Below are 25200 nucleotides of genomic sequence, written 5' to 3' on the forward strand. Positions count from 1 at the left end.
TGACTCCCCTGCTGTTCAAATTCATCATACTTTCGTAAGAATTCGTGAACCAGTATGCGCATGTATATATATCCGCAGAGAATAAAATTAAATATGTAATGAATAATTTTTATGTATTACAGAGTACTAATTATACTTCGGAACAGTAAATGCTCTACGTTCTGGGATATAACGTCGCATAGTCAACATTTTCTGCAAAAAATATAGTCAACATTGATGTAAACAGTATCGATCTGTAATTGACAGTGTATGAAATATCTCATATGGTCCCAAATGAGGCTTTACGTGTACCTATTCAGAACTGCTGTCCTATATCCCCCCTCCCAATCCTTTGCGGTGTTCGAAGGCTCCATTTGATAACTGAGGAATAACATGATTTGTTCAGCGGGCACGGTTATATTTCCTTAACTATTAAATTTCCTGTTTGGGAGTGGCGTTTGCCTCGTTTTGTTAGCAGTTATATATTTGTAACAACGATGCGGCTCTGCTTGGTATTGTAACGTGGATTGCCAGACCGTTGCTGGGTGACGGATCGGTAAACATAAGTGATATATGCTGGCAACAGAACAACAACGACGTTATGCAACCCGCTTCTAGGAAATGGTTCAGTATACATACTTCCGCGCAGGCGCAATGACGTCACACCGCAACAGTGGTAGCTATCACGTAACTGGCTTTCTGTGGAGTCCGTGCCCAGACCGTTGCTATGCCATCGCTTTGTCCAACAATATAGACTGTTTTCTGTGTGGTCAATGCGGAGGCCAAGACGAACTGATTGGCGGTGAACTGCCAGTCGTAAAGTAACTCTGACTCTGAAAAAAAAAAAGTAAGTTCTACTCTGCTCTGCTCTGCAGATTTCAGTATTTGGAAATATGAGGGAGTATTTGTAAGTGCATGTATTTAAATGTAATTAAAAGAGTGTGTAACCACGCTGCTAATAAATCCAATCATCCGAACTAGAACCCGTCATTTTGTCACGCGTACCCCCCTACACGTGGCAGTATCTTGTGGTAGGAGAGGAGTGCCGCAGTGCAACTGCATTCTGTTATGACGGCCAAAGTGTATTGTCATGCATACGATGTAGTAACCCGATCATGTTTTGTTTTGGGACGGATGGAGGGGCGAAGTCGCAGAAGGGCGAGAGGGGATGGTTAGTAGTGTTTTTGACCTGGATCAATACCCGACGTCGGCGAGGCCTCCGACGCCTCATAGTGCAAGGTCAGTAGGGTACCGTACTCTGTCGTTTTGAACCGCACCCTCTTTCTCCCTCTGAATTTGAATGATCCTGCGCAATGGAGGTTCGGATATAACGATCCTGTGACTGCTCTGAACGTCGACTTGAATTATACACTCATACATACACCCTCGACACCCCTCCTCTTAGTTCTACGTCATCACGGTCGTCGGTTTGCGCCATACAATTGTGTGTGGCGGGAATTTGGATTTATACCGATTTAATATAGTTTAGGATTCGCTCATATGCACGTTACGAGAGAGGATAATTCCTGAACGAACGTTCTAAAATAATCAAGTGAATCGATGCGCCTCAGATATACTGAATCGTTGTCATTCATCTACACTGATGCTGAACATTGAAAATACTGCAACAAGCCAAGTACACAATTCCAGCTCACACGGAAATCGGCATTTGAAGTCAGTCGTGTAGTCATTTTTACAAGAGATCAAGCGATGTCAAGTTAAGCTGCAGGTTATTTCGTTAGTTATTAGACGAAAGTCATGGGGCACGCGTAGTTGGTTGAGGCACTACGCTACAATCCGGAAACTCGAGGGTTCAAGTCTCGTTGAGGTCAGTGGATTTTTTCAATTGACCTAATCCTTCAGCCGCACTATGGCCCAGGGGCCGACTCAGCCTCTAACAGAAATGAGTATCAAGAATATTCTTGGGGTTAAAGGGCGGCCGGCGCGTAAGGCTGACAACCTTACCGCCATCTATGAGCCGACTGTCTAGAAAATGTGGGAACCTCAAGATATCACAACCCTATGGGCCTCCACGGCCTGTTACAGGGATACCTTTACTTACTTTTTACTTAGACGAAAGTCGGTGAATCATGAACTGAATCGATTCACTAAGACGAATCTCTGCGCATGTCTGTACAACAAGTTAAGTACAGCTGTTGCAAAACGGCGGAAGCATTGCTTAATAATCTAGTCTAGAAATGACAATGCTCTCTTACTGATAATCTTAAAACACATTTTCGTAACACGACTGCTGCAGTCATTTGCTTAGTGAACTTAACCTACATAAAGCGACAGAATTATGTTTTTGTAGCTGGTCGGTGACTGTGGTCTGCTATTTGCACTCGTATCGACTGTGAACATCTAAATTCGACAGTGAATAGTATAGTGTATAGTATAGTATAGTATAGTATGTACTTACAAACAGAGAGTTTCGAATCGCACAGATAATTCCCTGCCACCAAATCTTACATATCTCTTCATATCTCGTTGCACCATTTTGTTCCAGAGATAATGGAAATACTCTTTGTGTCTGGTGAGGAGGATGCATTTGTTTGTGTAGAAATAAATTTCCCATACTCTTGGGAGTAGACATGTCCACAGTAAAAACGTTCTGTTAGTGTTTGCAGAAAGTATGGGGATTCTATTCTGTCGAGCCGGGATTCTAACATGGTTCTAAAGTTCATTTAATAATGACATTGCTAAAAATTTACATTTACATTCTGAGTTTTAACAGAGGTGACCGTGAAGAATATGGTTTTGTGCGTTGTAACACGGCGTTAACCCAGAAGACAGTACACTTCATTGATATTTCGTGTCGAATACGTCATTCCGTGCATTTCCACGTGGGAAATTTCAGGTCACGCAGTTGCACTTGTCGAGCAAGGTGAAGAGCAAGCGACATTGTGCAAAATTGAACCGATGTATTGTAAATGTTGCATTAAAAAGAAAATAAAATAAGGCAGGGCATGAGAATACATTACGAGAAGTATTGCGTCTATTTCTATCTCTTTCTAACAGGGAGGGTTGGCTGCACTATTCCGTTCGTCTGCAACACAGACGGGGTTGAATGACCCGTTGGCATGGCGGGCTTGGGAAGTAGTGGAAATTTTCCACTCTGCACAGTGTTTTAGGCAGACGCTTGTGTGGTGGAGTAAGGGGAGACGTGGGAGGGGATTTTGGCGGTAAGATGGGGGGGAAAAAGCTTGGCTGCGGCTGGAAAGGAATGCTGGTAGCCAGACAAGCCACAAAAAATTGGAAATAGACTAAGTCATATTGTGGTTCTTATCGGTGGGTAAACCAGGAAGTTTGGCGGCTACCCAAGGGGCAAATTCAAGGATGGAATACCTATGTTTATTTTTAGACATCTTAAAATATACGTCTTTTATGTGTATGTTGTCCCATCAGTGTGAAAGTGTGTAAACTTTGGGATCTACAAAGATTGTTTGATTTTCAGTTGGCACAAATAGATCATTTTTATGGTATATCTAGAATTGTGTGTGAAAACCAGATAACTACTTCGATTTACTGAGAAGTGCTGATAAGATGTGCGTCAGTGAAGGGTGCTTTTCCACGGAGCGTGGCATGACGGAATTATATTGCCCAGTTTTTATCACTGGCAAATAAGTTACAGTCTTCAGTGATTGATAGCGACCAGACTGCCTGAGAAAAGAACCAGGAGAGCGTAATATTCTCCTCCAAATGAAGTTGATGTTGCTATGGTAGATAGCTCCGAAATTGGACAATACCTCCACTGCCTTTAGTTTACTTGCTGCTGAGCGGTAAACTGTGTTCTCAGGTGTTCCATTTCAAATGACATAAATATCAGTGAATAATCACAAAACTTAGTCAGATGTAAACGAATAATCACAAACAAAGCATAGGTTATAAATTGTTCTAGGAAAGCAGAGTAAGTACCACCACGCCGTTAAGACTTGCAGGAAAGTGTAAAAATTCACGTAGGCAGTGGTTAATGTGTGGTTGGTTTAGTTATTCAGCTGCCTTTAACTTGCGAGAAAGAAACTAAATTTTCGTAAAATTATGAAATAAGCAAATAAATGACATTAACAGTATCAGCATGTCAGTTGGGACAGTTAATGGCATTTTAGTATGTTAGCATTGTGTAATGTATGTTGGCTCATGCTGAAATGTAATTGGATTCATTCTTCTTTGCAGTTTCAACCCCGATGTCACTAGCAAGTGTTCATCCCATTGAAATGCATAACCGAGATCATAGGTAAGGCAGTTTCAGAGATGTGTGGCGGTGATACAATGATATGAAACTTTCAGCTCTACAAAGACCAGTAGAAAGATAGAATGATGTTTTTCCTTTATTACACAATAATCTGATACTGTAAAAGAATCTAGCCTTGAGTTTCAGAATTAAATAATAAAATCAAAAGGCAGCCTGGCCTATAATTCAAACTCACAACATGGTTAGGATGGAGGTCTTCAGGTTTTGGTATAACAGGATGTGTTTATTTTCTTCCAGTGGTCTGAGCAACAGGAGTCAGAGTATTGGGAGTTCTTTGGAAGAGCTCCACAACTACTTTGGCAATTCTGATGCCGTTCTGTCCATTGAGGAGCTCCGCCTGCAATTGAACTCTTGTTTCACGTAAGTTTATTGCACCACACCATTCTGCCTCACGAGAAACGTTAGTTGATGTTCTTTCAGTTCAGAAGATTTCCCAAATTGAATGTTTGAAATCAGTCTCCTGGTCTTATTACAAATGAGAGAAAATAAACATTACTATATGTCATTAATGAAAACCAGAAGTTATCTGTAAGTGTTGGAAATAGTAATACTTTTCAGACTTTGAGGAGACCAAATAAAATTATATTATATATATGTATAAATGAATGTATAAGGGGTGGGCCTTTTTGGCCCTTGCACCGTGACCTACAGTGGTCACGGTGCTTAAGCATTATACATAAGGGGTCTAATGGGGTTAGATTTGGATTATGAATGTAAGACTGCTACAAGTTTAAGTCCGTGCTCCTCTTGCTGGATTAAGATGTAAGAAGTGCTTTCAACAATACTTTGTTGAATCTGAAAAGGTCTGGTGATGAATGGAAAATTCTGATTTGCTGCCCAGTGGTAGCCAGTTTGTATGATGGTTGTGTTTCTGTGCATGACAGGTGTGGCGTGAGTTGGCACGAGGACCATGTGTCATTGGATTGCAGAGAATGTGGCGGCTATTCTTTGGAACGACCTTGCCCACTGTGTGATGGTCGCTGCAACAGCGTCTGGAAGCGGGATCTCACCATGGTAGGGGACCATGCTGACAAATTAAACATCATCTGTACCTGTCACTACCAGTCAGGTGTGCTAGTGAAGTGTTAGATATCAAGGCAGTAAGCAAATACTGTTTATTTTGCTTGCAGTCTCATGCATCTGGCAAGGCACGCTGGGAAGGTGAGTGTGCACTGAGGCGTCAGCCAGAACCAAGCCTCATCTTCAAGACCATCACGGCAGAAGAGGAATCTCGCCTGTGCAATCGGTTAGAGAAGTTGGGCGCCAGCTCATGACGATGCTCGTCTCATTAGTGGCAATGGACCAACTGAACAGACTGATGGGCACGGTCAACAAGACCAGCAGCTTGAGTGCGTGTTCCGAATCTCGTGTCCCATCATCCCACCTTTTAGACTGCGCTTAGAGTGAGTTGATGCTGCTGAATGTAAATGACAGTTGCATCAAGAGCACACTCCCGCCTCCCTGTTGTTATTTGAGACTGAGGCATGATCGTCTGCTGCCAACAACCACTGTCACCGCCACCACTTCCACCTTTGCTTGTAATCAGCTTGGGAGTTGCATGTACAGTTTGAAAAAGAACAAAATTCACCCTCATTTCATCTTTTTTCACAATGATACATTTTGTAAGTTTATTTATTTTTCAGTATCAGGTTTGTTCATCTGGCTGCTATGTCTCTGTAATCAGTTTCAGTTGAATGTTGGCGTTAACTTAGAAGAAGCAGAAGAAATGTAAATCACAGAAACTTTTGGAAATTTGTATCATAACGTGTCTTACATTAAATATCTTTAATGTTTTGGTACAGGGTATAAGTTGAAACTTCGTTATTAAGACAAAATCTAATCCCATAAGAAAAAATTTGATACAGTTGTACTATATCCCTTATGTTGGTTCACATGCAATCTGTTAGCTTGTATAATCACATTGTAACCTCAATATTTGTATGAAAGTTCTACATTTCAGCTTTTCTGCTTTTGTAAAATTCTTTAATTTACTGAAGAAAACCATGTTTGTATTAGAGGATGCCAAAAAAAGAAAGAAGGAAACCATAATTTTCAAGGCTTCAGCAAACAAAACTAATGTAACTTGTTAAGCAAAATGTCAGTATGTGCTTATAGATTTGGGCTAAGTTCAAAATCTCTGTAGTCAATGTCTTGTCACGACTGTGGTAAAATAAGTACTTGAAGAGTGTGAGTAATTTATTTCTGTGAAGAATCTTTATTGACTGCATTTATATTGTTCCTTTTTTAAAAACCATTATTATTATTTGGCATCAAAACAAGATTTTTTAATAATAAATTTTCAGACTGAAAAGATTATAGTTATATAAGGTCTTTGTTTTATTACTGTAGTATGTCTAGATGTTTGAGAAGTAATTTATAATTGTCACAAATATTCTTTAAAAGAGTCATGTTCATTGTTGTAGTGTAATGTACTTCACGACACATGAATGATGAACAATAAAATGAAGTAGTGCTGTAACATTTTACTTTTCATTTAACCTTGCAATTCCATTGCCCATACTGTGTCGGTTTATAAGGTAGAATGATTTCCATGGCATAGAATTATCTGGTTCATTCCACTGAACCGTATAGGTATGAGTTGTTAACGAAGATTAACTTATTTTATTAAAGCACGATAGATTGTTGAAGATTGCGGTGCAAGGGACAGATTATTATGGCCTGACCCTTATGCATTCATTCAATTTTGTATTTTTTTTTTTAATTCCCTTAATGGGCGGTGGAGTCCACTCAGTATGGCAGCCACTGATTGGCCTGTTGTAGCCTGCTCCGGTTGATTATGATGATGGAGAATTTGGTGGAATGAAGATTGGAAGGGGAAACCGAAGTACTCTGAGAAAACCCACCCCAGTGCCATTTTGTCCACCACAAATCCCACTTGACCAAACCCAGGCCACCGCGGTGGGAAGCCAGCAACTAACCACTCGAGCTATGGCGCAGCCAACTTTTGTAATTACAATTAGTTGGTAAAATAAATTTAGGTGCAGTGCTTGTGTAATAATGGCAGATATTTTTGTTACTTGGAAAGGGAAACTGAAATCAGAATAGATGATAACCACGTAAAGCAGAGGGAGATCTTATTGAACATGATATGCATTATGAGGAAGTTAGCAAATAATTTTCTGCATCAGAGACAGAGATTGGGTCAGATGTTTAAAAAGTGAAAAAAGTTTGCTGTACAACAACGGTGAACAGTAATTGGTACAGAAACAGAACAGTGAGCAAGAGTTGGTAATAGTTATACATACAAAAGATTACAGAATCACATGGTTTATGGTTACTTACACAACAATTTTTTAAAATAGGTAGCATAAAGCAGTGTGATCTGACCTTCATATTAAAAGACGATCAAAAGTGGAGTTTGCACTTGGGAATGAGAGATAATTCCATTTTCTAGACAAATTTTTCAGTATTTTCGTTCATTCAGTCTCATCACTGTTAACAGGAAATACAGAATAAAACAAATGAAGCTATATAAAAATCATAAAAATTATGTAGTATAAGTTAAATAATTATTAAATAATGTCACAATAAGGAAATGTGATGGAAGTGAACTGCCTTGGATTGAGAACTGAAAAGAAAAGTTGTACATACCCAAATTCATGTGTGATGGGCTGTGAAAATATTATATACTTTACTTTGACTATCATTTTTGCAGTCAGACTAATACATACAAATAACAGTGAATTTCACATTCTGTACTCTTATTAAAGTGAGTCTTACAAGATTAAATTTTGTATCTTAAAAAGTTGGTAACTAGCAGTATAGAATGTCAAAGATACTTAGGTTAGGTGGATAGGGTGACCTCTACCACATGCAGCAAAAGTCAAACAAGAAGCAGAAGAATGAGGATCACAGTTCTGTATCTTCCATTCACCAGAAAAAGAGGTAATTATTGCTTTTCAGCTGTCACTGACATGTGAAATAGTTGTAAGACTAGAATGAGTATGTCATAAGAATATAGAGTATCATTCATATATTTGAATAGTTTTTATCATACTCATTAAAACATAAATAATTATTTAAGTGTTATCAGAGCTTGTCAGGTTCTAGCTCATGTATTTTAAATGTACTGTATGTGTTTTATATACATACTAAGGACTTGATAAAGCTTAATTGTGACATATAATACAGGATGAAGAAAAAGTTTATACCAGAACATTGTGAAGGTATGAAAAGAGATGTGAGTTTAATCTTAGCCATAGTTGGGTATAGTGCTAGATTCATTCTTCACCTATTCCTGTTCCCTTGACAGAATCTTTGGTTTGAGTTCATCTCCTTTGAGGTACACAAGATGTTTTTAAGTGAGCTGTCTGGAAGAATGTGTATAATGGCCGAATTTCTGTATGCAAGTGTTTTTTTTTGTCAGACTCACAGAAGAACCAGAACAAGTTACACAAGTGGTAGTGGTTTATTTGTTTTGATAGAGTTACTTGTAATGTTTCAAATGCTATAATTGACTGTTAGGCTGTTTAATGATGCAGTGATCAAATCAAGGAGTGTGAAATGAGTGAGGCATATACCAGTCATGAAAGGTAAGAAGTGAATGTAAAATTTCAGCCAGAAAACCTGAAGGTAAGAGACAACTTGGAAGGCTTGGATGTGGATGGAGGACAGTATTAAAATTGATCTTAAAGAAATATGATGTTGACTGAATTGATATGCCTCAGGACAAGAACCAGTGGCATGCATTTGTGAACACAGTAATGAGTCTTATGCTTCCATAATATGTGGGATATTTCTGGTGATTAGCTGAGTGATCATTAGCTTCAGAAGGATTCTATTCCATGAAGTTTCTTTTAACTGTTGAGGTTATCTAGTAGTGAATGATGTGGAAATATGATTGTTAAGGGGAAATAAGGACTCTGCAGGAGGCAGTTGCCAATTTGTAGCACTCTCGAGGCATTTGCCTGGATGGACTGCACATAAACTCTCTGGTCTGGATAGTCAATTTTCCATTCAATATTTGAATCAATAACTCTTGAATGACATCTGGAGTGTTAACAGTACATCAGCCTGTTAATTCCTCTATGAAATCATCTCACATCATTCAGTCATACTTCAGTATGGTATCTAAAAATATAACATGACTTTTCCCCACATCTTTCCCAATTCATCATCATCATCTTGCCTTATCTGATCTCATTGTTACTGTTTAATGGCAGTGGTGTTAAATGAAACAAAGAAATAAACCCGTAAAATCTGAATTCTAAAAGCCATTCCGGATACAGTAATGAGGGGGAAACATCATAATTTGGGAATTAAACCTTGGTTATCCAATCTGCAGTTAGCTGCCATGTGACTGTTCCTTTCACTTCTTTGCTGCCACTTATTAGACAGCAATCTTAACACTGTCATCACTCTTTGTGCACCTGTTTTGTCTTTAAAAGTGATGGCAGAGCTTCACTGCAGGTTATGGTCTGAAATGGTGGTGTGTATCTAATTGCAGGTCAAGTAGGATTTAAGGATCTGATTGATGAGTTGGGCACCAGCAAATTAATTTGCAGTGGGAGGGTTAATAATGCTCCATTGGTGCAACTGATAGCAAAAAAGGATGATTTGTTTCATTCTGGTCCATCACACTAACAATATTACAAAAGGTTAATCAATTCTGTCCAGTGTGGATGAGGTTTTTTCTTTTTAATCTTTTATCCTTTACATGTTTTGGTCCTATAGACCAGGCATGTCCAACGCATTGATCACGATCGACCGGTCTATCACGGGACAATTTTTGGTCGATCTCATAGGCCTATAAGTGAAAAGCATGTAAATTCACTTGTAATATAATATGATTATATTCAGATTTTGAAGGGAAAATACATATTAAAGTAGTCTGTATTTTCAATGTATGTTGCTTTTACAACAAACATCATGTGTCATGTTATTTTTACCAATATTTTTGCTTAAAGCGAGGTATGACAATAGGAGGGGGTGGTAGATCACTGGCAGTTCTGACACTAAAAAGTCGATCACAACCTGTTTGAAGTTGGACATGCCTGCTATAGACCCTCTTCAGAAGGGTATCGATACAATTAGAAACCACTAAAACACCAACCACAAAAGATATTATAATAGTGGTTTCCATTCCAGCCATCCGAAGACACTGACACACTGCTTTCTGAATTGCCTCCCTTGTCTCAAAACGTTGTCCATGCAGCTGATCCTTCATAAATCTGAAAAGATGCTAGTTGGAGGGTGCCAGATCAGGGCTATAGGAGGGGTGTGGAAGAACTTCCCATCCCATCTTTGCAATTGCTTCCAAAGTGAGGCGAGCAGCATGGGGGCGAGTGTTGTCATGCAGGATGATGATGTTTTGTCCCCAACGTTTATCGCACAATGCACTATGGAGCTTGTGCAGCGTCTGGACATAATGAGCAGCATTGATGGTTTGCCCAGGTTTCAGGAATTCGGCCAGAATAAACCCCTCTGCATCCCAGAAGACTGTGCCCATCACCTTCGCAGCTGATGGCACTGTCTTTGCCTTCTTTTATGATGGAGAATGCAAATGGTGCCGTTCCATACTCTGCTGTTTCGTTTCAGGCTCGAAATGGTGAAACAAGCTTTCGTCACCTGTCACAATACAGAGCAAAAAATCATCGCCTTCATGTTGATATCTGTGCAGCAGTTCTGAGGTGATGGCTTTTCGCTGACCTTCGTGGTCTTCAGTCAATACCGCGGGACCCAACGAGCTCAAACTTTCCTATAGCCCAAGCTTTCAATCATGTGTGCCCTATTCCAAGTTTTCGGGCTATTGTGTCCACAGTCATACGCCTGTCATCTTGAATGATCTCATCCACTCTTTCCTTGTTGCGTTCAGTTGAGGGTGTTCGAGGACGACTGCTCCGAGGCTCATCTTCGATGCTGGTGTTCCCATCTTTAAAATGTTTCACCCATCTTCGAACATTGCTCACACCCATGCACACACTTCCATAAGCACGCTGAAGTCTCTGGTGAATTTCTGCAGCAGGAATTTCCTATTTCACAAGAAATTCGATGACAGCACGCTGGCGAAACGACATCGTTATCGGCCATTTTGTTAGGAGTGATACTGGTCACGTGATGCAAGCTATTGATGTCACAAGACACTCAAGGTTAACACAACAGGTGGTTCCACCTACCACCATACTCTCTTTCATCTGCTGTTCCCAGGTTGCATGCAAAAAAAGTTGCTCATGACTTTCGGTACGACCTATGTACATGCACCAATTCAGGAGTCTTGTGGTTTAACAGAATAGCACATGTTTGCAGCCTGATAAGAACCTAATCTGCATTAAGCAGATACCCAGACAGAGCACTAGGCATCCTGTCTGAGGCATCTTGTGCTTATTCTTTGTCCTTTCAAGTGATTGTTACCAGTTTCTTCCTTATTCTTTCCAGTTCACCATATATAATCATCCATTTCATTACATGATAAATGAAAATAGAAATTGACAGACAGTTGTTAAAGAAGTTATGAACCTTTGCTGTTAATGTCTGCTGGAAGTCGACATGCAACTCATGATGAACAGTGAATTCAGATTGCAAAGTATATTAAAATTAAAGTGAACTTGGTGTCAACTAAGATGTTAGAAGTACTTTTATTTGAGAAGAACAGGTAGGGAGAACACTGTGTCATTGGGTGGGCAAGTTGATACTGGGAGGAGGCAGGAACTGTTTTTGACCCCCCACAATTAAAACATTTCTAAAGGCTATGTTGGTGGGTTTGTCTTTAAATTTGGATCATTAGAAGGCTAAATCATGTTATGTAATGTTCCAATAAGTAGCAAATTAACTGATGTAAAATATTTAATTAACAGTATGTTCTGTTACAGGTATCATATATATTTTATAAATATCTGTTAAAACATGTTCTTTGCATGCATATAATTTTTAAAACATTTTGTAATGTGCACAATTTGGCAGTAAATCAGTGTATCATGTCCAGTGTGCTGTGAATTCCATTGTGTTTGTATGCATCAAACATTAGTTCACAAAGTGCGGTAACAACAGTGCATCAGACTTCTTTTGTCATCTCTGTGGCTTGTGCTGCTGTTTCTTTGTTCTGTTTCTGCCTTGATCTTGTTAATATTTCTTAATATTTGTTACATACTTGGTCTTTCAGAATAGACATCTACATTTTATTTATTTGTAAGGAATCTTATTTACTAATGTTCCTAAAATATTTTTTTTTGTGAACTCTGCAGCATATATATTATGAAGAAATTTCACAATGAGAAGTTTGGCAGTGTATGAAGAAACAGTATGAACACAGCTCACAGATACACACACAAAATTCACAATAATAGATAATTCAGTGTTTCATGAGATTCTGAACTGTATTTTCATGCATTACTACACTGAAAAGGCTGAGAAACACTGAATTAGATAATATATATTTCCACTTTTTATGTGGTAACATTCCTTATTGTCATATACCAGACCAGTTCATATGCTGAGCATTTTCAAATCTATCAGGGTTGCTCCATGTTATAGTGACAGTGATAAATTCAAAGGGGAGTAGCTGAAGTCACATTAATGATTAAGAATTATAAAACTGTTTAATGCAGAGTTTTTCAGATTTCAGAAAGACCTGCAATAATCTCCAAGATTATATCAGAATAGGATACAGCCTTGAAGTGTACAAAGATTAAGAGTATCATTTAAAGCTTCCATTTATGTCATAGCATTTGCCAACATCAGTGCTGATGGTAGTAAATCTATTAATTATCCTACTAATACCATATATACCATAATAAATTAATAAAATGTGAAGTCTCTTTAATAATTCTGTTGAGCAATGAATACACTTAATTTTGGAGCCATACAGGTAAATATTAGATATCAAATATTATATAACTCTTTCTATTATTTGTCACAGCAGAAGTAAGTGCCATAAGATATTGCAACAAGTAAATAATACACCATGTTCGTTTTAAAACTTCAAATATATTTAAAAAAAAAGAAACCTCCATGGTTTTAGCCTGCAAGCGAACTATACCGGCTGAGTGACTGCCGCTTGTCGGCGAAGTTAGTGCCAACTTTAGCGGTCAAATACATTACATCCCTTTTAAAATTATTTACTTTAGCAATAAACAAAAGTGTGTATGTGTATCACATTAATTTTTAACCTTGGGTGATAGTAAATCCCTTGGTACTACATTACTGGCAACTACATTTTAACACAAGGGTAAGGGTATTAGTAGAGAAAAGGTACAATGCTTGGCTTGTTGGGTCGTGTGTATGCATCATTATAATAGTGAAACACACAGCCACTTTGAAATGTTCATACTGAAAATAATGTGCACATCAAAAGCTTTCTTGGAGAAAGTAAATCAAATGCAAACTTTTAAAAGGTAATCTTTCATCTGAGGAATATTTTTGTCCTGAACAAATATGGGTTAGAATACTGTCATGCCATTGGGAAAGACATGAAGAAAATCTGAAAATTGCATCTGAGTCAAGTTTTAGAAGTATATTAAATAAGAGTTTCAGACTTTAGGAGCTACACGAAGTCCCATTTGTGCTTAAAAATTAAACCTGTTGAAAGACTCTCTTCTCATGAATTTTATGCCATAAGTTACAGGCAAAATTTGCAAGGGGCAAATACTTAAACCTTGTGGTAAACGATTCAGCAACAGGAAGTTTTTAAATTTCAGGTATTACAGAGATTTTAAAATGCAGGGAAAGAAATGTGAACTTCTGCACACCCATGTATTATGTGCATGATATTAAGTGAGCAACCCTAATAATGAAAATCATTACTAAAAATTTCACTTCTATAACAGTGTACAACTACAGTGCTTGGCAGTTCTCAGCTGGGAGATACAGTGTGACTAGTAATGATTCAAAACTTTGGCTTTCCACAATTTCTTCTATGATTCTTCTGACTGACTGTTCGTTTTTGAGAATGATGTTTATCCACTGAACACCATATACTACAGAAATCCTTACATCTTCCTATATTATAGTAGGTCCAATGTTGCACCAAACATTAGGATACAGCTTTCTACCATTACTCCAAAGTTTTGTTGACTTTTTGAGAAGACAAAAGTGCACCATTCCTCACTGTAATTCAAGGCAAAGTGTAAAAAAAAAAATGTTCCAATTTTCACCAGTAAGTTGAATTGTAAAACAATTACTCCATAGAGATTGTTGAAATTATGGTTCACAAACCAAACAAGTTACAGTAAACTTTACTTGTAACAAACGAATTCAGTTTGTTTACACAGCACTTCAACATGCATGATAAGACTTTTCCTTTGAATTTTAGATTAACAGAAATGTGTCCTCCTTTTTAATATATTACATGTATTTTATTGGTCTAGTGATCCATCAGCTCTTTCAGGACCAAATTATGTGTATTACAAGGGTTGGATAAAAAGTAGGCAACACTTCTGTAACATGAAAGATGTGTGTTAGGTGGCACTAGCGCCGTCTGTAGCTGATAGCAGTAGTTCAGTTGAAGTAGTGCAGTGAGTGGCTCTGGTTGGGTTTCATTGACTTGCATTGTGCATCATCTTGAAGTGCAGGAGCCCAGTTCAAGCACCCTAACAACATGTTTATGAAACAAGAACAATGCTCCTGGATAAAAATTGAAGTTGCACGAGGTCGTAGTGCACAAACCTGCTACCAGGGACTGCGAGAAGCATGTAGTGATGCTGCTTTGCCATATCGCACAGTGACACGGTGGGTGAAATTGTTCCATGAAGGGAGGGATGCCATTCAGGACAGCCGTCATTCAGGATGACCCCATGTTGACAACCACACAATTCAGCTTCTTGCCTCTTTGCTGGATGTCGATCGTTGATGGGCTGCGTGGGAGTTAGCTGCTGAGGTACGTGTATGTCACAAAACTATGCTCCACATTCTGCACAATATTCTTGGATACCGCAAAATTGCAGCGCATTGGGTACCCCATACAATGTCTGAGGTGCAACAATGGCAACGTTATGCAATTGCACAGGACTTGTTGGACTGGTACCAGAGGGAAGGTGATGACTTCCTTTGAAAGATCGTCACTCTGGATGAAACTTGGGCTCACTCATACAAACTGCACTTGAAGCAACAATCAGATGAATGGAAGCATCCCGGCTCTCCTCGCCCAAAGAAAGTGCGCCCTACACAGAGTAATGTGAAGGCGATGTTCATTGTGGCATATGACACTGACGGAGTGATAGTGCACCACACTGTACCTCAACGACAGACAGTAAACGCTGCTTACTACTGCAATTTCCTGTGTAATCATCTTCGTCCAGCACTCAGGAGAAAGCGATGACACTTGTTGGCAACGAACCCCATCATCCTTCATGACAATGCAAGGGTTCATACTGCTGATGCTGTCAAGGATCTCCTTTGCCGCTGGCGATGGGAGATACTGCAACATCTGCCATACTCACCCAATATGAGTCCATGCAATTATGATCTCTTTGCCAAAATGAAAGAACCACTGCGAGGGACATGTTACAACACAAGAGAGGAGATTAGTCATGCTGTAGGGTGGTCACTGCTGGACATCAACAGAAGTGGACGCGCAGATGGTGTATGATGCCTTCCACACATTTGGCAGAAGGTGGTACAAAAGGGGGGTGATTATATTGAAGGAAAGTAAGTGTGTTTAACTCAGGTAATAAAATCATTTCAGAACTACAGAGGTGTTGCCACTACATTTTATCTGACCTTTGTATGTTCACAGAATTGAAATGAATAATTTTCTAAACATATTAAAATGGAAAACAGTAAACAAGACTGGAAAAGCTGTACACACTGAACATCCATTAGCAATTCTGGACCAGTAGTTAACATCCATGGCCCTTCTAAGTCACCAACATTATTTTCTTGTGTGGCCATGGATGCTTTCATGTATGTAATAAAGTTATTCAGAATTGTAAGTATAATATGTAACATTAAAATATATTAGTTCCATTTTCTTAGAAAGTCATTAAGTTGTTAATTGCACCTTTTAAATTCTCCTGAATATATATATATATATATATATATTGACATTACATGTTCAATATAAAAGTTTAAACACTTATCTGCTGAGAATTTCTAGTTAATTTAACGCACGACACAAATCAGTCATAATTATTTGTTGGGATGAAACTGAATACATCATATTTAACGCAAAATTCATGTTCTCAACTCAGAGATCCTGAAACCTCACCAGTTTGTCATGCATGAGTCAATGGAGACTGTTAGCAGGTAAAAAATGTAAATAATGTCCTGTGGCGATACAGGTAAGTGGACTTTATTAAATGACTGGAGTCCTATCCTTACTTATCCTGTAAATAATGTTAGGTTAGGAACTTCTAACAGAGGAGGAATTAGGATCAGTAAATACATAAAGAACCCAGTATTAAATGAACTTTTTGAAAATTTGGATAACAATTCATTTTTATATTTATTTTTATTTTTAACATCACTAGTCATGATATTTATTACTGGTATTAATCCAAAATATTGTATTTCAGCATCCTGTTGCACTGATGTATCACTTTCACTTCTGTCTTTAATGCACCTTTGTTTACAATTACTCCTTAATTTAAAATAATATTAAAATTATAATTAAAATTAAACTGTTACATGTTTTGGCCATACTTGGCCATCCGATTTTATTGTAGCTTACTGTTGTTGTTGTTGTTGTTGTTGTTGTTGTTGTTGTTGTCATTGGTAATATTACTCTTATAACAATAATAATATATTTTAGTTTGGAGTGGCTATTATCACAGTATTTATCACTGATTTATAATGGACCTAGTCTCTACAGACAAGCCATTACTGTTTGTAAATATCATTACTTAATTCTCTGAAAGATACGGATGACTATACTTCATTAGTCAGGGATCAAAAATCTATTGTTTTCTTAAAACAGTGCAGGCAACATATTCTATGGCAACCTTTACAGGTTTACCATACTGTGATGCAGCAAACTTGTGCAGTGAAGAAAAATACAACTAATTAAAAACTGCTTTCCCAAACTTATGTGATATTTTTCAATTCTGTGTCTCAGCTGTTACCCTTAAACTACCAAAAGCCAAGTTACAATCCTCTAGTGACATTTCTCAAAACCATGTGTCCAGATTGGTTTCCTCTTCTCAATGAAACTTCGAATTCCTTCTTGACAGTCAGTCATTGTCAGATTTTTCACCATTATCTCTTGCCCATGCCTGAAAGCAGATATTTTGTATAAAAGTGTATTTTAAAATTGTACTATAAAGCAAACCTTTTAAATAAAAGTGATAGCATGCAACATGTCACATATGTAATAGATCCTTTTCCTAAAGTGCTATGTTGACTGGATACACTTTATATTAACAGTACTTGTTACTTTTTCATAACTAAGCCATGTGACATACATCATGCAACTTTCAAGGTATTAACTTGCAACTTGAATTAAAGTCAGAAGAATAAAAGACCAATGTTGCATTCACAGAAAAGATTGTAAGGTTGATTTAAAAACTATGAAATCTGCAATTACTATGGCTTTTGGTGATGTGTTTCATATCTGTCAACATATCAACAGACCTACAATATTTTCATTCAATAAAATATTGCTGAAAAGAAACTCATTCCTATAGAATGATATAACATCATGACAGAAACCTAGCATTCATGTTAGTTTTATGTACAGCAAGGTTTGTGTTGGTGTATGGTGCATACTTCATCTTCTTAATGTGCAAATACTGTTCTGGTTCACTGATGATACTACTAGTCACAGGTGCAACATTAACACTTGAACAGGAGGTCAGACCTTACACAGTGGTTGAGTCTTAGGCATTAAATTCAAACCATCATCTGGACAACTCAGTGACATCGTGCAATCTTGAACCTTTCCCTCCCAGAAAAATGACAGCATCAGTAAGGCAGGTTCCATTGTACCTGCCATGGTGCAATTTAGCTGACACATAGAGGCTAGTTTTCTATGGAATGTAACTCATGTATGTAGGTCTATATATTTATTAAGAGATGGCATAATATGTAGTATATTTGATTTGCAATATTTTATGCCACAGATCTTAGACACAAGTCTCTTCTGACAAAATTCTGTTAGAAAAGAAAAATGTAACAATGAAGAGTTCATTATTTTTGAGAACAACACAGTTGATTTGTTAATCTGAATAATAGTATGTCAATTTTGGTGGCTGATTTCTTATTTTTCAAACAGGACCCAAAATGAAAACCTAGACAGCACACACTTATTAGGTATTATAATCATTATTATATTAGTGATTTTCTTGAAATTAGTGACTCTTACTTTTGTTACAGAATCACACTATGAAGGCTTAAATGGGGCATGTAGATAAACCTCTATAGATTCTACACTGCATTGCTACATGGAGGTGAGTTGTGAGAATCATGTTCTGGCTACTGGGGAAATAACCCTTGTACTCATCAGATTAGAGTTCGTGTGGATCTTGGAACCAGTACAGATGTGGTGGTATATCTCTACTAGGAATTGAACCCTATCACCTAGCCTGTCACTTTCAGTAGTTAGTTATTTAGTTAATCACCTGGACTTGCTAACATCCTGTCAAAAAAAAAAAAAAGCTGAAAACCACTTCAGAGGCATCTAAAGATATTTTAAATAACTTATGAAAAACACACAAGCTGCAGTAATGATTCCTTAAATTTTGTGCAAAGAAATTACTTCTTCATAAATTTAACGCTTGGAAAAGCTAAAATGTACCAGTAACTGACTATTATATTAGGTGCAAGGATAAGGATATTACAGTACTACTGCACATTGTCAAAACTCGACCACTGTATACAGGTCAGTGATATGCAGAAGTTTTTTCAGACAGGCTTACAGGAATGCTGGCTCTGCCAAAATCACTTCTTTCAAATGAGATTGGCAATTGAATAACTGAGGCACAGGATGTCGAGTAGATGTGATGTCAATGCCATTGACGATGTACATGTAGATCACCTAGAGACATTAATTATTTTAAGCTGGTAAGATTTAAATGACAGTATGCCATTTCAGTATTATGCAAGTATGTTATTACATATTTTATTCAGAATCCACATTGTAATCAGAATGTAAAAAATAAATTTTAGGTTTCCTGCTTGAGAATGGATATTATTTACTTGAATAATTTAGAAAAAAAATGAATTTGGTGTTACCAGGGAGGTCAAAAGCCTTTAAGTAAAAAATTATATTTCCTTCTACTCTCCTATGTGATCTCCACACATCATAGAAATTAATAGGAACTACATTTTGGACACACTGCAAATTTATTAGTGCAGTGAGACATCTGCAGTATAATTGGTAGTCTTATTTTTGCTTCCCTGACAATTTGCAGTGCAGATCTCTGATTTCACAGTTTCTGACATTTTATTATATGAAGGTTATTAACTTTAAAACTTTACAAAGAACTAAAAACCGCTCTTAATATCCATTCTTTAGTGCTGAAGATTAAACTTGTTACAATGAATGGATGAATGTGACTTTGTTTTATGAATTTTGTGGGAAGAGAATAAAAAATCATGTAAATGTCCCTTGTGCAGAGAGCAGTACTAACTGCTGGGATAGAGGAGAGATTGACTTAATGGAAACTGTCATATTTAGTTGGCCAAGTCAGACTGTTTACATGCACAGAATTGTACCTGTAGTTTAATTACCGAAATTGTTGAACTGAAACTTAAAAGTATGGATTCTCTTCTTTAGATAAGGAAAGAACTGCTAGAATATGTAATCCAACTCTCATAGCAAATTAATTAATTTCAGTTATTTTTAAATGGATATTTATTAATGAAGTTATATTAGAAGTTTAACAATGATCATGTACAATCAGAATAAACGAACCGATAAGCCGTTTTGATATCCATCTCCAGCTGTTCATACAAGAACTTCTTTCCCAATTCCACTACTGAACGACTTTTGTGAATGATAGCATCCACAACTTTTTTAACTTCTTCATCTGAAAAAAATGTTACAACAAATTTTAAACAGATTATTTTATAACCTTCAATATATATATATATATATATTTTTTAATTTGCTTAGTGGGGGGTGGAGTCCAGCTAGGTCCACTTGGCACCGCGGCCACTGATTGGCCTATTGCAGCCTGCCCCAGGAGATTATGATGATGGAGAATTTTGAAGAATGAAGATTGGCAGGGGAAACCGAAGTATTCGGAGACAACATGCCCCAGCACCACTTTGTCCAAGACAAAACCCACCTGACCAGATCTCGGATCGATCCCAGGCCGCCACGGTGGGAAGCCAGCGACTAACCGCTTGAGCCATGGAGCGGCCCTATATATATACTGTATATATATTACTTAGTCCAAAGATTAGGAACAAGAGAATGTTCAGAAATCTCAAAACATTGTTCTAACTGATAACAATTATTACCATATTTTCCTTATTCGATGTATGCCAGTCTCTCATAAAAGAACATTTTTTAAACGATTAGCTGACTTTAATTTCTGTCAAATGCAACATGAAAGAATTGAAGCTACCCTGATACCCTATATTTCTTATAATTAAAAGCAGCAACATTATCATTTGAAAATTAAATGTAGGTGCAACGTTGAAATATTGTATAAAAAAATATGGAACTTCTGTAGAGGTAATTTAATTTCAGAAACTGAAAGTAAGAGTATTATGATGCATGTTTGATACAGATTTTGCTTGCTTGTTTGATGACAATAACTGATCAAATGTTACAGCTAATTGCAGCAATTAATTATTGTCTTTAGCCATTCATGTAGATGTCATGTCATTTCACAATCAGAGTCTGATGAAATTACATTTAAGAGCAGCATAGTTTCCAAAGATTGACAGCCATACAGAATATCCAGATTGAAAGGTGCTAATGTTTCTCCCACCTTAGACATTTACATGACTGCCATGTTAACACTGACAGTACAGAATATGAACACAGGGTGGGTGCCAGTCACATGATATTCATGCCCTATGAAAGGAGAAAATTTGGCTAAAATGCCAAATTATGAATAACTGTAAATCACTTGTGTAGATAATTGATCTCATAATTCACAATTATCTACATATTACTCATATTACTTTCTTTAGAAATCAATGAACAATGGATAATGTATGGTTATTAATGCCAAATCTTAGATATCACAATATTCTTCCAAAAGAACTGAGGGGCGTGATATAAAACCTCAATTAGAGCAAGTGGCTCCAGGACTCAACCTAGAGACTCTCTAAACACCAGTAAGATGCCTCACCGTAGTATAGATTAGTACTACAATGATAAATCTTAAGAGACCAGAATTTCCAATGTGTTTATGGGTGTTCAGCATGTAAAATTATTGTATGGCATCATATAGGAACAATGGAGTTTCTTTTCATAGAAAGGTTTATAAAATAGACCAAACTGTATTTAATTAACTGTTAAATTACCAGAGAAGATGCTCAGCAGACAAGTTGGCTTGTAATTATTTACAGACAAGATACAGCACTGAAACTCCATTTATAAAAATAACTGATATTATCATATCTCATTTGATATATTCCTGAGCCTCACCAGTGAGGCATGCTTTACATTGTGAAAAACGCTGCTCTACCTATACATCTTATTAAATTTTTGCATATAATCACATTATAATTTGTCCCACTGATATAAAATTGTTCAATTTATGTTATGTATTTAATTTGTTTCATTCTGGTCCGTCACACTAATATTATGAAAAAGTTAAATCAACACAACACAGCGGGCACATACAGGACAACATTAAAGAACCCTCTTCTCGAGAACGAGAACGTGGCACGCATTCGGTCCCTGTCAAAAGAAATAATAAGAGGGACAACACGAACCATCTTGGTTTACTAATTCCAATAGAATCTTAACAAACTAACTATAAATATTTTAATGTATTGGAATAGCTGCTGTAGTTGTAAAGACTTTAGATTTTACAGCCAATTGTATATTATTTATATTGTACGTATATATTTTAACTTTTAGAACATGTACTGTAATAGTGGCGTCTAACAGTATTGATGTAAAGGTGTCCTTCTGAAGACCAAAACATGTAAGGGCATAAATAATTGAAATAAGAAAATCTTAACCAGTCACACTGGATGGAACTATTTAACTTTTTCATTATGTTATGTACTTGCATATCTTTAACACTTGTGGGTAGCTGGAAGTGTAGGAACATTAATTTATTTTTTATTACTGAACAAGAATATGCCCTGGGATGTGAATTGGACAGATAGGCTCAGGTTAGAATATGGTGTTAGGCTTTTTTTGATAAAGGTGATGAACATTCAGATGCCATAAGAGGGAATTCTTGAATAACTGAGCACTCATTGAATGTGCAGGGTATGCAATGCAAGTGGAAGCCAATTAGGTTCGTTAAATTGTGCCATAATCTGATGGTTATAGGGCATCCTGTACTTATGTGGAAGTTCTATGATAATATGGGGACATTTATTTTGAAATATTTGGTACCATTTAGGCAAAATATAACAGAATACTGAAGTGTTAAACTGTCAGTTTGTTAGATGAATGAACAGACATGTAGATAATTGTGTGGTAAATTATTTGCTCATCATATATAATTAAAAAGCACATCATTAAACAATGTAGGAAATTCTGAAATTAGTTAATTTTATTTATCACTGCTGTATATGACAGTTCATCACATACACGTTTATGTCTAATCATCCATCTGTTACATTTACTGCCACTTTCTCTGTCTCAAAGGAGTAGATTCATAATACAAGGTGGTTCAAATATAACTGGGACTGATTTTTTTGTAAACAAGCCGTACTCCGCAGCAGCTGTGCGACCTTGAAAGATTGAAGCTACAACCTCCACCCTCCCTCCTGTTAGGGTTAGAACCTTGTTAGGTCCTGTCTGGAAGTTGCTAGAGTGATGAGAGAATAGAAGGTACCGTGGAGCATGGAACAATGCATTGTGATCAAATTCCTCAGAGAAAACGTCCAGTCCACTGAAATTCACCACAGACTCCAACAGCAGTATGGGGAAGAGTTTCTCTCACGGACCCGTGTGTTTGAGTGGTGTAAGAGCTTCAGAGAGGGCAGAGAGCGCATGGAGAATGAACCGCATGATCGTTGGCCGCGAACATCCACCACCGAGCCGAACATTGATCGTGCAGACGTGCTTATTCGTGAGAATAGGCGCATCACTATCAAGGAACTTGGAGTAAGATCCAATCCAAGCGGAAGACAGGTGAAAAGCGGGTAGCCTTCCTTCAAGACAGTGCACGCCCCCATATGGCCAAAACAACAATGGAAACCCTTCGGAAATTGAAATGGAACCTTCTGACACATCTGCCGTACAGTCCCGATTTGACCCCAGGTGATTTCTACCTGTTCGGAAGGCTCAAATCAGACTTGTAAGGCATGTGGTTTGTGGACGACGCCATCATCCAGACTGTTCGGAAGTGGATACGCCGCCAACCACAAGTCTTTTTATTTGGGCATCAGGCTGCTTCCAGAAAGTTGGAAAAAATGTGTTGACTCCGGAGGGGAGTATGTTGAAGAGTGACATGTGCAAGTAAGTGTTTGGCAATTATGTTTTTTTTTTTTTAAATCAGTCCTGGTCATATTTGAACCACCTAGTACATATTAAAATCACACAAGCCTATTATATGTCAATAAACTTTGATATATTTCTTTAGGCTGTTAAATTCCTTCCATGTTAACAGCAAAACTAAGGAAAACAATGAACACCCATAGTCTGTTCTGTTACACCATGTTTTCATACCTAACTCTTCTTGTGAGACGACTTTACTGACAAGACCTGCCTGCAAAGCCTCCTGAGCTGTAAGAGGAAGTCCAGTGAATAGCATCTGAGCAGCAACTTTCCTTGGAACTGCTCGGCATACAGCAATGCCAGGAGTGGAGCAGAAAATGCCAAAATTGGCACTGAAGGATTGGAAAATACAATTACATGCACCATAACAGTATAATTACAAAAGGCTGATGATTCACTATGTAGGTAACTGTTAGAATGAGTTTGTTTTTATATAATCACTTAAAAATAAAACAACATTCAAGATTAATTTGTGCAAAGAACTTTTATTACCATAATTAAAAGTAACCAAAAAATAAATTTAACTAAGAAAATATGTTAGTCGATTAATGTGTTCCTTCTAGTTCTTATATGGTAGCTATTGAGTGAAAGATTAAGGTCCAGAATGAAATTCAATTAAATGTCTTCTAAAGAAGTGTGCAACTGAACATTACTGTAGCTAGTAATGCCTTAATCACTTATAAATGCCCATGGGATATAAATATTTTGTATTACCAGTCTTCCCATAGGATGTAATTTTTGTCTTATCCTTGTATCAGATGAACAAAATAATAATAGCATATATCAGTTATAGCAAAAATTTTAAGATTATGTCACTTGGGTCAATACTTTATGGAACCAAGCGCCTAATTTGATGCCCCCATGTACAAAATCCTGCACTTAATTGGAAGCGCAGGATTGCTGAGGGGATAATCAAAAAGGGAAGCATAATAGATCACTGTTTACTAGTTTACATGAAATCCAACTCGAATACCTTCATAACCAATGCAAATGTACACTCATATAATACAAGAAGGAAAGAGGACTTATACATTGTTCCATGCAATACAAGCTTGTGTAAAAACAATTTCAATAATCTTGGTCTTCGTCTTCTAAACCATCTACCGCAATACATTAAAGAGATACCAGCATTATGTAAATTTAAAATTACTTTGAAAACATTTCTATTAAAACATTGCTTTTATAGCATAGATGAGTTCCTCTCCTATGTGGACAAGACTTAGTTCACATTAGGATCATATAATAATTTAAAAGTAAGAACAATTGAGCTTAGCTTAACACACGCTACGAGTGTATACTGCGTAACTCTCTTCTTGCAGGAAACAGGACGCCATGTGCTGGAGAAAACACAGCAGGGACTATGGGATATGGAGCCGAGGCGGTGGGAGTGGTGCTGCTAGAAACCAGTGTATCTGGGAGGTCTTGTGACCGGCCAATT

The 25200-nt window shown here is 37.3% G+C and overlaps 2 protein-coding genes across 4 annotated transcripts in view; one reads left to right on the plus strand and one right to left on the minus strand.

Annotated features, from left to right (window-relative positions):
- LOC111869019 (protein pinocchio) overlaps window positions 1-6710 on the plus strand; it is a 397539-nt gene extending 390829 nt beyond the window's left edge. Inside the window, exons 3-6 of the mRNA XM_023860198.2 lie at window positions 4153-4213; window positions 4469-4591; window positions 5116-5245; window positions 5362-6710. Of these exons, the coding sequence (XP_023715966.1) occupies window positions 4153-4213; window positions 4469-4591; window positions 5116-5245; window positions 5362-5505 (458 nt within the window). The 3' untranslated portion in view covers window positions 5506-6710. The remainder of the gene's footprint in view (window positions 1-4152; window positions 4214-4468; window positions 4592-5115; window positions 5246-5361) is intronic.
- Window positions 6711-15539: 8829 nt separating this feature from the next.
- Window positions 15540-25200, minus strand: part of LOC111869013 (enoyl-CoA hydratase domain-containing protein 3, mitochondrial) — a 12100-nt gene continuing 2439 nt past the window's right edge. For all 3 annotated transcript variants that reach the window (XM_023860187.2, XM_023860185.2, XM_023860186.2), the window contains exons 5-7: window positions 23934-24094; window positions 20034-20148; window positions 15540-17394 (exon numbers count right to left, since the gene is read on the minus strand). In XM_023860187.2, the coding sequence (XP_023715955.1) occupies window positions 17277-17394; window positions 20034-20148; window positions 23934-24094 (394 nt within the window). In that variant the 3' untranslated portion in view covers window positions 15540-17276. The remainder of the gene's footprint in view (window positions 17395-20033; window positions 20149-23933; window positions 24095-25200) is intronic.

The sequence above is a fragment of the Cryptotermes secundus genome, unplaced genomic scaffold (genome assembly GCF_002891405.2).
Source record: "Cryptotermes secundus unplaced genomic scaffold, Csec_1.0 scaffold70, whole genome shotgun sequence".
Lineage (NCBI taxonomy): Eukaryota > Metazoa > Arthropoda > Insecta > Blattodea > Kalotermitidae > Cryptotermes > Cryptotermes secundus.